This window comes from Pelodiscus sinensis, unplaced genomic scaffold, assembly GCF_049634645.1.
Source record: "Pelodiscus sinensis isolate JC-2024 unplaced genomic scaffold, ASM4963464v1 ctg34, whole genome shotgun sequence".
NCBI lineage: Eukaryota > Metazoa > Chordata > Testudines > Trionychidae > Pelodiscus > Pelodiscus sinensis.
Window position 1 is genome coordinate 3623268 of NW_027465849.1, and position 15814 is coordinate 3639081.

The window sequence follows — 15814 nt, forward strand, 5'->3', positions numbered from 1 at the left end:
AACGTCGAAGGCGGCTGTGTGGGTGTCCCTAAAGGTTTATATTTGGGGGACAGGCGGGAGGGAAAACTGTTTTGATGAAAACCCAGCCGGCTTCGCTCCCAGCCTCTGGGGAAAGGGGACGCCGGATTTGCCAAGTCCGAGGCCGGATGGAACCAGGTGATCGCCCGGTGGGATCGCCTCGGACAGGCCGTAACGAACTGCTTGGACACACGGGACAGGCGTAGCTGAGGCCTGCCGGGAGCCTGAGCTGGGAGCCAGGCAAACAGCCGGTGGGAGGGGACCAACCCCCCACCCTGACTTGGTGGAGGAGGGAGAGGGGCAGCCCTCTACACCCCCCAGTCCCCCTGCATCGAGGTGCACAGTGCACCTGCTGTGCTTCGACCGGTGTAGCCGGATCCCCGGCACCTGCCCCAGCAGCCCCGGCACGTCCCCGTACCCTGCCTCCTGGCTCAGCGCCAGCAGGTCCAGTTGGTGATCCCGCCACACGGCCTCCAGCAGCTTGGGCAGCCCCAGGCCCAGCGGGAAGGGGCGCAGGAGTTCCCACAGCAAGGGGGCGAGGCTGACGGCCGCATCTGGGGACAGACACAAGCGCTCAGAAGCGGGACACATGGGAGCTTGGAGCCAGCTAGGATCCCAGAAGCCCTGCTCTACCCACTAGGCCCCACTCCCCTCCCAGAGCTGGGGCGAGAACTCCCAGCCAATGTTCTCTCTAATCTTTTCCATCCATGTGTGGAATAAATGTGCGTGCCAAGGCCTGTGTGGATGTGCACCACCAGTAGAAACAAAACACCTACTTGCGGGTGCTCTGCTCATCAGCTGGGCGGCATTGGAATCTCTCCAGCCGCTGTACAGGAGCCCGGCTGACAGGGAGCACTGCCCCCGTCCCCTCCCTGCTCTAACCACTAGACCCCACTCTCCTCCCAGAGCCAGGGAGAGAACCCAGGCATCGTGGCTCCCAGCCCCTCCCTGCTGTAACCACTAGACCTCACTCCCTGGGATTGGACCCAGTCATCCTGGCTCCCATCTCTCTGCTTTAACCACCTCTGTTCCCTTTGGATTTCGCTTTCTTCGAACGAGCAGGCCTCTTCGGCTGCTGGCGGGCCGGGTCCCCTCTTCCGGGGCCGCAGGAGGCAGAGGACGCGGGAGCTGAGCGTGGGGCTGGCTGTGCCTGGCTGCTGCCGAGGGCCAGACCAGGGGGGCCCTCTGGGGCGGGTGCAGATTCATTGGCCAACGCTAGAAAGGGAGGAAAGGGAAGGAAGCCGCAGCCCGGGAACTTGCTGGCGCCGACCCGATAGAAAGCAGCAGCGGTGCGGGTCCGAGATCCCTTCCCCCTCCCTGCACCCCTGGCAGGAAAAAGGCGTAGTCTCTCGCCGCTCCGGCCGCCACCAGCCCGCGACAGACGCCGGCCTGAGCGAGCCGGGAGCCCGAGCCCCCAAGGGGGCAGAGCTGCTGCGCAGGAGCCGCTCCGGGACGGCGAGATGTGGAGTCGCTCTCCCGGCCTCAGGCTCTGGGCAGACTCCGAGCCGAGGGCAGGGATGGGGCCGCGGCTGCAGGGACGGTAGCGATGGGGTTGCCAGCGTCCGTCAGGGAAGCCGGAGGGGGCAATTCCCGGGGAAGGGGAGGTTGGGAGCCCCCGCTCCTCCCTACCTCTCTCCAGCTGGATACGGCAGTGGGGGCCTCTCTCCGGGGTGCAGACCTGCAGCCCGGGCACCTGGGCCAGCAGCCCCAGCACGTCCAGTCTGCTCAGCACCTCCACGTCCACCCCATGCTGGCTCCTCAGGATCTCCAGCAGCTTCGCCAGCCTCAAGCCGGAGGCGAACGCCGACAGGATGCCCCGCACCAGGGGGCCGATGGCTGCCAAGCCTGGGACGGACAGACAGACAGGTTGGGTGGGACGTCACACCCCTCCCACAGCCATGGAGAGAACCCAGGAGTCCTGGCTCGCAGTGTCTCCCTGCTCTAACCACTAGACCCCACTCCCTTCCCAGAGCCAGGAACAGAACCAGGAACCCTGACCCCCATCTCTCCATTTTAACCACCTGGGTTCCCCATGGATTTCCGTCTCTTGGAGCGAGCACGTTTCTTTGGCCGCTGGCGCGTCGGGTTCTCTCTTCCGGGGCCACAGGAGGCAGAAGGCCCAGGGTCCGAGCATGGGCCAGGCTGCGACTGAGTGTCGGGGGGGGCCCGCCTGCGGGGGCCCCCCAGAGCCGGTGCGGATCCAGCTGCCAATTCTGCAATGGGGCAGGGGGAGGGGAGAGAATCTAAATCCAAGTGAAAACCACGGGCACGGGTGAGAGAGAAAGCAGCCCCAGGGCCGGGTTCAAGACCTCTCCCCCCACCCTGGGGAACAGATCAAGGCTGAGAAGCTGGTGCCACCCCCACCCAGCAGCCTGCCTAGCAGGCAGACTCTCCAATGCTCCTTGGAAGGAAAAAGGTCTCCCTTATCACCCTCCCCCCAACTCTAACCCACCAGACCCCACTTCCCTCCCAGCTCCAGGGAGAGAACCCAGGAGTCCTGGCTCCCAGCCCCACTCTGCTCTAACCACTGCACCCCACTTCCCTCCCAGAGCTGGGGAGAGAACCCAGGAGTCCTGCTGGCACTGCCCCCTCCCCGACACCCACCACACAGCCTCTCCCTGTGCCGCGCCCCAGTGGCTGGTGGCCTGGGCGGGGGGGAGGGGGGCACAAGACAGATGGACAGTTTGCTACACCTGGAAGGGACAGAGATCAGACAGCAGCCTCCCCCCCATCCCAATGCTCCCCCCCCAGCCCCACAAAAACCCTCCACCCCCTCTTTGCTTCTCCATCCCAACCCCCCTCTTTGCCTCCCCCCATAGCAGCAGCCCAGAAGGGTGGTTCCCCCCCCCCCCCCAGCAGCCCTACCAGCTGGCTCCAAGGACTCCCACTCCATGGGGGTGTCTGTCGGGGGCGGGGAGAGGCGAGGTCTCTTTCTAGCAGGGGCTCCCCCTTCCTTGTCTGGCATGTCGCTGTCAGAGTCCAGCCCTGGGGAATCGGCGGCCACCACCACCACCTCCAGCCAGGGCTCCATGGTGCACCGCGGGGGCCTGGGCCAGCCTGGGCGCAGCTCACCTGGGAGGGAAGGACCTCATGAGCCAGAACCCAGGCATCCTGGCTCCCAGTCCCCCAAGTTACCCCCCCAAAGCCAGGGTACAACCCAGGCATCCTGGCTCCCAGGCCCAACCCAACTCTAACCACCAGACCCCATGCCCCTCCCAGAGCAGGGGGAGAACCCAGGAGTCCTGGCTCCCAGCCCCCAAAGTTACCCCCCCAAAGCCAGGGTACAACCCAGGAGTCCTGGCTCCCAGCCCCCCAAGTTACCCCCCCAAAGCCAGGGTACAACCCAGGAGTCCTGGCTCCCAGCCCCCCAAGTTACCCCCCCAAAGCCAGGGTACAACCCAGGAGTCCTGGCTCCCAGCCCCCCAAGTTACCCCCCCAAAGCCAGGGTACAACCCAGGAGTCCTGGCTCCCAGCCCCCCAAGTAACCCCCCAAAGCCATGGTACAACCCAGGACTCCTGGCTCCCAGCCCCCAAGTAACCCCCCAAAGCCAGGGTACAACCCAGGACTCCTGGCTCCCAGCCCCCCAAGTAACCCCCCAAAGCCAGGGTACAACCCAGGACTCCTGGCTCCCAGCCCCCCAAGTTACCCCCCCCCAAAGCCAGGGTACAACCCAGGCCTCCTGGCTCCCAGCCCCCCAAGTTACTTCCCCAAAGCCAGGGTACAACCCAGGCCTCCTGGCTCCCAGCCCCCCAAGTTACTTCCCCAAAGCCAGGGTACAACCCAGGACTCCTGGCTCCCAGCCCCCCAAGTTACTTCCCCAAAGCCAGGGTACAACCCAGGACTCCTGGCTCCCAGCCCCCCAAGTTACTTCCCCAAAGCCAGGGTACAACCCAGGACTCCTGGCTCCCAGCCCCCCAAGTTACCCCCCAAAGCCACGGTACAACCCAGGACTCCTGGCTCCCAGCCCCCCAAGTTACCCCCCAAAGCCAGGGTACAACCCAGGAGGCCTGCCTTCCTTTGGGAAGAGCCCCACCACAGAAGACCCCAAACTGCTACCAAAACTGGAAAGGAACCAGGCCGCTCTCTGGTTCCCTTTATACCTTAGTCCCTTATGGGGCGGGACCTGAGGGAGCCAATCAGAGGACACCCTCTGGTCACTGACCCTGGGACCTGGGGACTGGGGTCTTGCCATTGGCTGGAGTTCAGAGCCAATCCCCTGTTGCCCTCTGGGAGATCTAGGCCTGCCCTGTTTTCTAGGCCTTGAGTGGGGGAGGGGGCACTTATGGGGAGGGGAGGATACATTTAAGATGTGGAGGGGCATTTTGCAGGGGGGATCCCTCAGTGGGGGGTTTACAGGCCTCTTGTGTGCGGGAAGGGTCTCTCAGTGGGGACACTTGGGGGTCAGAGAGGGCGTGGGGGGGGCAATGAGAAGAGTGTTAGCCTCCTTGACAGGGGTCCTTTGAGGGGAATGTGGGGGGGAACTGAGGGGGAATATGAGGGTATCAAGGGGCACTGGGGACTCTGTGCTCCCAGAGAAGCAGCTATGGGGGGGAGGGGTGACAGATGTAGGAGCCTGGGGGATGTCGCAGGAGCCCACAGTCCTAGTGGTGCGAGGGTAAAGGAGGGCTGTTTTCTGGGTGCTGTGGGCAGAGTTAAGACCGTAAAGGACGCCTTGCCCCAGGAGTACCCAGGCCAGTCGTACAGTCTGGGCTCAGAGGCTGGCGGGGGGTGGGGAGAGGGAGCTTGGAAAGGAGGTGTAGTGGGCAGAGCAGGGAGGCACAGAACAATCCAAATATAGGGAGGAGGGGGGAAGGACAGATCTCGCGCCCCGTTGAGGCTCTGTGGGTCCTGGGCCAGCTGGGGGCATTTCTGGAAGGGAAATGAGAAAGTAACAGGAGGTGCATGGACTTTAATTTCCAGTGCCCCCGGCACAGAGTTTAGGGAGACATGTTCTGCAAGGTATGAGGCACCCATAACCTGGTGTGAATGAAGCCTTTGGGGGTGGGAGGGGAGGTATTCACAATATTCTGAGTGGGACGGAGAAGGTGACCGCAACCCCTAGCTTTAATTCTGCGCTTTTCCAGATGGGGAAACTGAGGCACGGGAGGCAGTGGGGGGACGATGACGACTGGGGAGCAACTTGCTCAGGGTCTACCAGCAGGCCAATGCTAGAGAGAGAGAGAGAGAGAGAGAGAGAGAGCTCATGCTCTAACCACTAGGAAATACTACACTCGTGTGGAACAGTGACTCCAACACAATAGGGAAGGTGTCAAACTGAACACTGGGCAGAGGAAAGTCTCTGTCTCTCATGCGCCGCGTAACACACACACACACACACACACAACAGCCCAACCCCAAGCCGAAATGCTACTTTTGATTTTGGAGGGGGCAGAGGAGGAGTCTGTGTCCTGTTTCAAACCCAAAGCAGCAGTGGTGTTGAAATGCTTTTGGGGGGGGCAGAGGTCTGGAGACATGGGGGGTGCGGGAGGCAAAGTTGGGATGTTTGAGGGGCTCGGAGCAGGGGGTTGGAGTGCGGGGGTGCAGGAGGCAGAGCAGAGGTCTGGAGACATGGGGGGTGCAGGAGTCAGGGTTGGGGTGTGTTGGGGGGAGTCTGAGTGGGAGGGGCTGGGTTAACTTACCTAGCTGGAACCAGGCTCCTTTCCTACCCCCACCACACAGGAGCGGGGTCGGGGGCCAGGATCCCCGCCAGCCCCTCCTGCAGCAAATAGGGAGCAGGCTGCGGGGTCTCCTGTGAGGCTGGAGCCCGGCTGGATAGGGGCCGATTCCCCGCACCAGCATGCACCCCCTTCCTTTCACCCTCCTTAAGGTTCTTAAATGTAACATTGCTGAGTCCCCCCAGGCCAGGCAGGTCTGGCCTTATGCAGGTGAGTCCTTGAATTGTGCCTCCTTTGCTGGACAATGGTTTGACAGCCTGCCCGGGGGTTGGCTATGTTGCCTGTGGGGAGTTAATATCTACAGCAACTTAGCATCAACCCTACCACCCGCTTTCATAACTTCATATGCATGGAAGCCAGGCATCTTTAGATGGAATAGGGACTTTCAGCCAACATCCCCCTCTAATCTTTTCCATCTGTGTGCAGATTTTTCCCCATCCATGCATGGAATAAATTTTTATGTGCACCAAGAAATGTGCACCACTAGTAGAAACATCTCTCCGAACTGTGGGTGCTCTGCTAATCAGATGGGCAGCATTGGAATCTCTCGGTCACTCAGGATACAGGGAACGCTGCTTTCAGCCAGTGATAACCTTTTCTCGCATACCTCACACAGCAGGCTTGATACACATCACAATTATATACAGATGACTGAGGAATATGGGGGGGACAGGGGGTTTTTGGAGCCAGGCTGAGAGTAAGCTTGATGGATGATCCCACCGCTACCACCATTTGGCTGTCCCCTGTCACTGAAGCAGCTGGCTTCACCTTAGTTGGAGAAGGTGCCCAAGGGGAACGTGGCACTGAGCCAGCCCGGCCATTTCCCTGCAGCACCCGCTCCCCAAGTGCATTATGTGAAAGAGCCTCCAGTGGTGACTTTGCCTTGCTCGGTTCTAGGTTCTGCAAGTCAAGGGCCTCTCTGCTCTAGCACCTTTAAGAGTTGATTTCTCCATTACATCACGGATTTTCCCCGCCACGGTGAGAAAAATACTGCAGGAGGGAGTGGATCGTTCATGCCGCAAGTTTTATTAGGAGAACAGCTGAAGATTCATCAAATAAAACACAAGACCAGAGTCTACCGAGGAGTGCAAAAAATAAATATGTAAATAACATTTCCCTTTTCCTCAGAGCCATGATGTGGCTCAGCCCCTCTCCAACCAGCCCCACATAACACTGGGTGGGAGTGTGCCCCCAGAATGGACTGGGGGTTAGATCCCCAGAAAATGGAGTGAGTTCTAGATTTCCAAGACCAGAACCAGAGGGAGCATGTTCTAGATTCCCCTCCAAAACGGGTGCTACATTCCTCAGGCCTCTGCGTAATTGAGTGGGTTCTAGATGTATCATTGCAGAACTGGCTCTAGATCCCATGGTGGCCGGACCAAATTGAGACTGTTCCAGATGCTGCCTACCAGAATCTGGCTGGTTCTAGATTCCCACGCTCCCTCACCAAGAGGAACAGCAGGCCCTAAAGCCCCTTTCTACACCAAGTGAGTTCTAGATTCAACAATTCATTCCTGGATCTCCTACCTCGGCTACCACCGCAGTTCCTACTAGAAAAGGGCGGGTTCTAGAGCCACCGCGAGGGCCGAATCCCAGATCAATCCCAGCTTTAAAGGAAAGAGTAAATTGTTCCATTTGCTCTAGCAAATCTGCTTGTGTCTCTGGGTGGGAACTGGCTGCCTTCCTTCTAGGGGGCTCTGACAATCCAGGCACTTCCAGCTCCCCCCCCCCCCCCCCGGAAGACTCCATCCAAGCCCATACCGATACCTGGCCCCTTGCCCCCTTCCTGGCATGCCCTGTGGGGCTTGCCCCACATCTGTTCTCAGCTGAAGACGTGGGAGCCGGGGCAGAATCTAGCTTCCTCTCCTCGAGTAAGAGAAGCATTTCAGACCCGGGGGAAGGGGGGAAGGGGCGGGAAAGGCACCTTTTCTACAATCCCCCCACTTATTCAACCTGACCTACCTTGCCCCTTGCATTGCCCCCCCCCCACCTCCCTCCCAGTTTCACACAGATACTGCCAACTCCCCCAGCCTGGCTCACAGAAGGACACAGAGGTCAGCTTTGTGCTTGGACGGCTTCCTCTTACTCCACATAAATGAGGTTTGGGGAGGGGGAATGGGGAGCAGAGGGGGCTGTGGCTTGATTGCTCCCTCTGGTGCCCCCCCAGCTTCCCACTGTTTGTAGGGAGTTGCCAAGCTGGGCAAAGCCAGAGACGTGGGTCTAAAGGGTGGTCTCTCCCTGAGGAAAGGCACGGCACCAGAGACACCATGCATGGGGGGCCATGCTGGCCCAGGGGAGACCACGGTTGTCAGGGGTTGGGGGGGCCGGAGAACAGATGCAGGGTCTGGCAAGGATGGCTCTGGGCTGGGAGGGCTGGTGGCAGAGTTAAGGCCGGTATCTGAAACAGCCACGTGGCCCAGGCGCAGCGGTGGGATGGGGGCGCAGGGGGGCCCCGCAGGGGACGGGGACGCAGACGGCGCCCTAGCCAGCGGCAAGGGGAGCTCTGCTACCAGTTCATATGGCACAGCTCCAGCTGTGGGTGTCGCCGCGGCAACGCCCTCCATGACAACAGTCTCCTCGGGGATGTGTCCCACGGCCTGATGCTCCAGTCCCGTCTCTGGGGGCCGGGCCGCTGCAGAAGCAGTGGGGGAGAGAAGGAGCTCAGCTGGGGACCCCGGTGCCCCCCTGGGATCTGGGGGAGGGCGACGAGGAACAGGGGGTGGCTCGGAGCCTTCTGGAGCTGGGGCGGCCTCTGTGGGGCTGGCAGAGATGGAAGGAGAAATACAGACGGCAGCAGGGGAGGCTGCCTCTGGCCGAGATGGGGAGGGAGCTAGGGAGAAAAGAGAAGGGAATTCGCTCAGTCAGTGGAAAGCTCCTTAGAGCTTAGTGCCCCATCCTGAGCCCCATCCTGCCCCACACCCTGCAGCCCAGCGCCCTCTGCAGGGCCCCTGCTTTACCCCTGCAGCCCAGAACCCCCTGCTGGACCCCCGCCCCGCTCCCTACAGCCCAGATCCCCTCTGTCGGCTCCCCCCCCCAGTTCCCTGCAGCCCAGTACCCCCTGCTGGACCCCCGCCCCGCTCCCTGCAGCTCAGTGCCCCCTGCTGAGCTCCTGCCCTGCTCCCTGCAACCTAGCGCCCCCTGGCCTCTGCTCCGCTCCCTGCAGCCCAGAACCCCCCTGCCAGCTCCCCCCCCCCCCCAGCTCCCTGCAGCCCAGCCCCCCTGCTGGGCCCCCACCCCTCTCCTTGCAGCCCAGCGCCCCCTGCTGGGCCCCTGCCCTGCTCCCTGCAGCCCATAACCCCCCTGCCGGGCCTCTGCTCTACCCCTGCAGCCCAGAACCCCCTGCTGGACCCCCGCCCTGCTCCCTGCAGCCCAGAACCCCCCTGCCGGGCCTCCACTCTGCTCCCTGCAACCCATCACCCCCTGGCTCCTGCCCCGGCCCCTTCAGCCCAGCGCCCCCTGCTGGTCCCTGCCCCACCCGCTAGTGCCCCCAGCAGTGACCCAGCCTGGCCCTGCCTAGCTCAATACTGCTCAAGTAGTCGATGACTCCTCCCCGGCCTCCTGACCCAAGCTGCAGAGGTGCCCACTCTCTGCTCCCCAGGTTCAATCCCCTCGAGGATCCTTCTGCCCCCCTGCCGCCTCCCCGCCCCCCGCCTCATCACCCAGCACGTACCAGTCTCCTTGCTGGAGCCGGGCAGCTCTTGGGGGCAGGCGGGGTAGAGCATCGTCTGTACCCCCCAGCCCTCCACCCTCACGGTCCCCGGCATGGCCGCCAGCTGCTCCTTCACCGAGGCCGTGCCATCCAGGGGGAAGGGGTGGCTGTAGGTGGCCCCATAGGCCTGGCGGAAGTGGAAGAGGGAGATGCCCTCGGGGTAGCCCTGCAGGACCTGGGCCACGTTCCGTTCCAGCTCGGCCCGCTTGGCCGTGGGCGAGCCCAGCGGGGGACTGGCCGGGGGGGACAGCCAGCTGGGAGCCAGTGCGGGGCTACTCCGATGAGCCTCCTGGTAGGCGCCCCACAGGGGCTGGCTGGAGTGGGTCAGCAGGGGCAGTTGATCGTGGGTGGCCCCGGGAAGGGGGAAGTTAGGGAAATGGCTCAGAGAGGTGGCTCGGGGCAGGGGGGTGCTGGCGTGGTGCTCGGGGACAACGGCGGCCGGAGGGTGGCTCGGGGGAGCAGCCGTGGCCAGGTGGTGGCAGGAATTCCACAGCCTGGGAGCTGGAGGGAGAGGCGAGAAGAGAGGCCTGGTGAGACACCATCCCACGAGGCACCTGACCAGAGAAACATGCTGGGGCGGATTTTCCACTCACACAGAGCTCCCCCGAAGTGACCCGAGCCTGCATCTTTCAACCCCATCCCTGGGGACGCTGGAAAAGAATCAAGGCCCAGGGGTGGGGAAGAGCGTTTGGTTCTCCACCAGCCTCGAGGTCCCACCAGGCCCACCTGCTCCTTGGCGTCCGCACCGAAGGCAGTGATCCCTCAGGGAGGGGAGTTTCCTGCCTCCCGTTTCTGGCCTCTGGGCCAGGCCTGTTTACACAAAGCCCATTGGTCATTTAGGGTTCCTCCCTGGCCCTGGTTTCTCCTGCCCCACAGCAGAGGCATGGTTTGCCTGGTTTCAGCCAGCTAACGTGCCCCACCCCAGAGGCAGCTGCATCCTCAAGGCTAGACTCTGCCCCCCACAGCCAAAGGGCATCAAAGCCAGAGCTGTGATTAAGTGTCACCATCTGTAGGTGAGAGTTAGCTTTTTATGGTGATAAAATAACAACTGGCATGGATGTGTAAAGAGCAAATCATGGCAAACCAGCCTGAGAGCTTTCTTTGATAAGATAACAAGCCTCGCAGATAAGGGGGAAGCGGTGGACGTGGTATACCTAGACTTTAGTAAGGCATTTGATACAGCCGCCCTCCTTCTTATCAACAAACTAGGGAAATGAAACCGAGATGGGGCTACTCTAAGGTAGGTGAGCAACTGGCTGGATAACCGTTCTCAGAGAGTAGTTATTAATGGTTCCCAGTCATGCCAGATATACTGGCATTAGAAAAGGCTCAGAGAAGGGCAACTAAAATGATGAGGGGTTTGGGACGGATCCCATATGAGGAGACATTAAAGAGACAGGGACTTTTCAGCATGGAAAAGAGGAGACTGGGGGTGTGTCTAGACTACATGCCTCCTTCGACGGAGGCATGTAGATTAGCCAGATCAGAAGAGGGAAATGAAGCCGCGATTAAAATAATCGCGGCTTCATTTAAATTTAAATGGCTGCCCCGATCTGCCGATCAGCTGTTTGTCGGCAGATCGGGGCAGTCTGGACGCGATGCGCCGACAAAGAAGCCTTTCTTCATCGGCACAGGTAAGCCTCGTGAAACCAGGTTTACCTGTGCCGATGAAGAAAGGCTTCTTTGTCGGCGCATCGCGTCCAGACTGCCCCGATCTGCCGACAAACAGCTGATCGGCAGATCGGGGCAGCCATTTAAATTTAAATGAAGCCGCGATTATTTTAATCGCGGCTTCATTTCCCTCTTCCGATCTGGCTAATCTACATGCCTCCGTCGAAGGAGGCATGTAGTCTAGACACACCCCCAGTCTCCTCTTTTCCACGCTGAAAAGTCCCTGTCTCTTTAATGTCCACACCCTAAGGGGGGATAGGATAGAGGTCTATACAATCATGAGTGTCATGGCGAAAGTGAATAAGGAAAAAAGATTTACTTGTTCCCATAATATAAGAACTAGGGGCCACCGAATGAAACTAATGGGCAGCAGGTTTAAAACAAATAAAAGCAAGTTCTTCTTCACGCAGCTCATTGTCAACCTGTGGAACTCCTTGCCTGAGGAGGCTGTGAAGGCTAGGCCTATAACAGGGATTAAAAGAGAACGAGATAAATTCATGGAGATTAAGTCCATAGATGGTTAGTAGCCAGTATGGGTAAGGAGTGGCGTTCCTAGCCGCTGTTTGTCAAAGGCTGGAGATGGATGGCAGGAGAGAGATCGCTTGATTATGACCTGCGAGGAGTCCTGTGGCACCTTATAGACTAACTGAAGTGTTGGAGCATAAGCTTTCGTGGGCAAAGACCCACTTTGTCAGATGCATGCATCTGACGAAATGGGTCTTTGCCCACGAAAGCAGATTCAGACCAACATGGCTACCTCTCTGATACTTGATCGTTACCTGTTCGATTCACTCCCTCTGCGACACCTGGCATTGGCCACTGTGGGCAGACAGGGTACGGGGCTGGATGCACCTTTGGTCTGACCCTGTCTGGTCATGCTTATGCTCTTATGCTGCAAGGGCTAACAAGTGGGGTTCTGCAGGGTCCAGTTCTGTTCAATATCTTCATCAGCGATTTAGATGGTGGCACAGAGAGGACGCTCATTAAGTTTGCAGATGATACCAGGCTGGGAGGGGTTGCAAGTGCTTTGGAGGAGGGGTCCTAATTCAAACGGATCTGGACAAGCTGGAGAAATGGTCTGAGGTCAATAGGTTGAAATTTAACAAAGTGCCCCGTGTAGGGCGGAACAATCTGTGTCACGTGTACACAAATTGGGAAATGCCTGTCAAGGAAGGAGCTCTGCAGAAAGGGATCTAGGGGTCACAGTGGATCACGAGCCAGCTAAATATGAGTCAGCAGTGTGACACTGTTGCAGACACACCCACACACCCCATTCTGGGTTGCATTAACAGGAGTGTTGTAAACAAGGCACCCGGAGTCCTTCTCCCCTTCTGCTTTGAGCTGATAAGGCCTCTCTCTCTCTCTCTCTCTCTCACACACACACACACACACACACACACACACACTTCAGAAGAGATGTGGAGAAATTGGAGAGGGTCCAGAGAAGAGCAACAAAGACAATTAAAGGTCTAGAAAAGTAAACATGAGGGACGACTGGAAGAACTGGGCTTGGCTTAGTTTAGAAAAGAGAAGATGGAGAGGAGACATGAGAGCGGATTTCAAGTATCTAAAAGGGTGTCACAAGGAGGAGGGAGAAAAATTGTTCTTGGCCTCTGAGGCTAGGCCAAGAAGCAAGGGGCTTAAACTGCAGCAAGGGAAGTTGAGGTTGGACATTAGGAGAAACTTCCTGCCTGTCAGGGTGGTGAAACACTAGAATAAGTTGCCTAGGGAGGTTGTGGGTTCTTCACCACTGGAGATATTTAAGAGCAGGTTGGACAGACACCTGCCAGAGCTGGTCTGGATGATGCTTGGTCCTGCTGTGAGGGCAGGAGATGGGACTTGCTGACCTCTTGAGATCCCTTCCCGTTCTAGTGTTCTATGATTTTTGAGGGGGCGAGAGAGAGAATTTGCCTGAGGTAGATGGCAAAACCGGGAATAAAACCACTAAACTCCTCCCCTCTGCTCCCAGAGCCAGGGGAAGGCCCAAGGAGTCCTGATACAGATCAGTCCTGACAAATCACTGTTGCGCCTGGTAGTGTAGCCAGCACCTGCAGTGCGGTCCATGCATTTCCCATCCCCACCAGGGAGCAGCCTCCTATCTCCCCACACTAGGGGCAGCCCCCTACACCCTGCAACCACACCTGTGTTAGCAGCCTCTGACGGCTGTCCTTCGGGCGGCACCTCTTTGCGGCTCCGGCGGGGCCGGTGGCGTCTCTTGGGGCGCTTGGCCTCCAGCAGCGGGTTGCAGGCCAGGTGCCGGCACCGAGCCTTTGTCTCCTCACCCTCCTCGTCCAGAGTCACCAGCTCCTTCATGTCGCCCAGGAGGTGGCGCAGCGAGAGGTACCCGTGCCGGGCCAGATCCAGGCGTCGGCTGTGGTGCTGGTAGAAAAGGCCCCCGAAATTTCGCAGGGGGATGCCCCCCGGGTGGCTCACCAGCAGCTCCAGCACGGCCCCCTTGAGGGCCAGCTGGGCGCCCAGCTCCAAGCCCTCCCCTGCAAAGAGAAACAGCTGTAGGGGCTGGGGGGCTCCCAGGGCACCTGCTGGGAGGTCCCTCCACTGGCCACCAAGGGGACTCTGCTACGGAACAGCAGAAGGGTGGGCAGGGACACAGCCGGGATACCAGGGTAGATGGGCCCCTGTACCAAACAGGGAGAAAAATTCCCAGCACACAGGGCGCTGCAGATCAGGACGAAAGTTTTTGTCGGCAGTGGGCTGCTGGGAGGGGGCAGCCCCTTCCCAACCACTAGGCTCCACTCCCTTCCTAGACATCCTAGTTCCCTGCCCCCCTTGCCCCGACTTCCAGGACAGATCCCAGGCATCCTAGTTTCCAGCTTCCCTGCTCTAACCACTAGTCCCCTCTCCCCTCCCAGATCCAGGGCAGAACCCAGCCATCTTGGCTCCCAGCTCCCCTGCTCTAACCACTATCCCCCTCTCCCCTCCCAGATCTAGGACAGAACCTAGGCACCCAGGATCGCCTCCCCCACCCCCACCAGCTCACCTGTCATAGCCAGAGGCAAGAAAGAGCCCCTCCTGGGAGCGTAGGCTGCAGCCACAAGCAGCTGAACCTGAACCGGAGGGAGTTCTCCCATGGGGCCCTTTGGAAACTAGGTTCTTAGCCCCACCCCTCCCTCCCTGCTTGGGCTGGGCTCCTGTTAACCCTTCGGGTGCTGGCCCCAAGCCACAAAGCAGAAGCTGGCAGCCAGGACGCCTGGGTTCCACCCCAGCTGTGGGAGGGGAGCGGGGTGTAGTGGTTAGAGAGGGCTGGAAACCAGGTGGCCTGGGTTCTATTCTCCACCACGGTTTTGGGGGGTGATTTGGGGCAAGCCATGTGGCCTCTCAGGGAGTTCTCTGCTAGCCTGCCTCCACGCAGGGGCCCTGCCAGTCTCTGCTCCTTCGGGGGGGGGGGGGAGGGGGCAGGATTATCCCCTCCAGAGTATTCCCCATCCTCGGGAAAACCAAAATCCATCCCCCCCCAGTCCCTGCACCTAGGTTGATCTGTCCAGACCACGGTCTTTACAGGGGCAATGAGAAAGGAGTAGGCCAGCCCCCCGCCCCCGTCCCGTCCAGGCCCTGCCATGCTTCTCCGGTCACTCCCCTCCCTCCCCACACCGCTTGTGCCCAGACTGCTGGGGGCACACCCACCCACGCGGCCCCTCCCTGAGCTCTGCCAGGGTTGGCAAGTGCCCAGGTCCAAAGGTGCCCTGGGAGGAATGGAACCAGCTGCGGCGAGGAAAAGGGGGGGGCAGTACTGCCCAGTCTTCATAATAGGACCTAGGAGTCCTGGCTGCTCCCCCCCACCCTAACTCCCCTCCCAGAGCCCAGGAGTCCTGGCTCTCAGGCCACCTGCTTTAACCACTGGTGCCCACTATCATCCCAGAGCCAGGGAGAGAACCCAGGACTCCTGGCTCTCAGGCCACCTGCGCTAACCACTAGCCCCCACTCCCCTTCCAGAGCCCAGGGATAGAACCCAGGAGTCCTGGCTCTCAGGCCACCTGCGCTAACCACTAGTCCCCACTTCCCTCCCAGAGCAAGAACCCAGGAGTCCTGGCTCTCAGGTCACATGCTTGAACCATTAGTCCCCACTCCCATCCCAGAGCCAGCGAGAGAACCCAGGACTCCTGGCTCTCAGGCCGCCCGCTCTAACCACTAGCCCCCACTCCCCTCCCAGAGCCCAGGGAGAGAACCCAGGACTCCTGGCTCTCAGGCCGCCTGCTCTAACCACTAGCCCCCACTCCCCTCCCAGAGCCCAGGGAGAGAACCCAGGACTTCTGGCTCTCAGGCCGCACACTCTAACCACTAGCCCCCACTCCCCTCCCAGAGCCCAGGGAGAGAACCCAGGACTCCTGGCTCCCAGCCCACTTGTGCTAACCCATTTGGCTCCCATATCCCACTGCCGCAGGGCGAATCCCAGAACACTCGAATGGGAGAAGAGACCCCAGGAGGTCATTGAGCCCCGGCCCTGGCCCTCACGGCAGGACCAAGCACCGTCTAGAGCATCCCTGGCAGGCGTCTGTCCAACCTGCTCTTCAATATCTCCAGGGACGGAGATTCCACAACCCCCCTCGGCAACTTATTCCAGTGCTGAACCACCCTGACTGGCAGGAAGTTCTTCCTAATGTCCAACCTCAACCTCCCTTGCTGCCGTTTAAGCCCCTTGCTCCTTGTTCTATCCTCAGAGGCCAAGAACAATTTTTCTCCCTCCTTGTGACACCGTATTAGGTGCTTGAGAGCTGCTACCAG

General features: G+C 60.0%; 1 protein-coding gene across 2 annotated transcripts; it reads right to left on the bottom strand.

Moving 5' to 3' along the window:
- Positions 1–31: 31 nt before the first annotated feature.
- Positions 32–14228, bottom strand: LOC112543921 (uncharacterized). Of its 2 annotated transcripts, XM_075915034.1 has the most exons (7): positions 14073–14228; positions 13216–13566; positions 2884–3090; positions 2040–2231; positions 1648–1863; positions 1042–1233; positions 32–572 (listed from the first exon to the last, which is right to left on the bottom strand). In XM_075915034.1, the coding sequence occupies exons 1-7, from the start codon at positions 14161–14163 to the stop codon at positions 37–39; spliced, it is 1785 nt and encodes a 594-aa protein (XP_075771149.1). In that variant the 5' UTR covers positions 14164–14228; the 3' UTR covers positions 32–36. The 2 variants fall into 2 exon arrangements, with proteins under 2 accessions (XP_075771149.1, XP_075771151.1); XM_075915036.1 differs by lacking the exons at positions 32–572; positions 1042–1233; positions 1648–1863; positions 2040–2231; positions 2884–3090 and adding exons at positions 6704–8524; positions 9365–9904.
- Positions 14229–15814: the final 1586 nt, after the last annotated feature.

Coding starts and splice junctions, on each gene's coding strand:
- LOC112543921 (XM_075915034.1), bottom strand. CDS start 14,163: ATGGGAGAACTCCCTCCGGTTCAGGTTCAGCTGCTTGTGGCTGCAGCC. Junction 3,091..13,215: donor GTCAGAGGCTGCTAACACAG/GTGTGGTTGCAG, acceptor CTTCCCTCCCAG/GTGAGCTGCGCCCAGGCTGG. Junction 1,234..1,647: donor CCGTATCCAGCTGGAGAGAG/GTAGGGAGGAGC, acceptor CTCCCTTTCTAG/CGTTGGCCAATGAATCTGCA.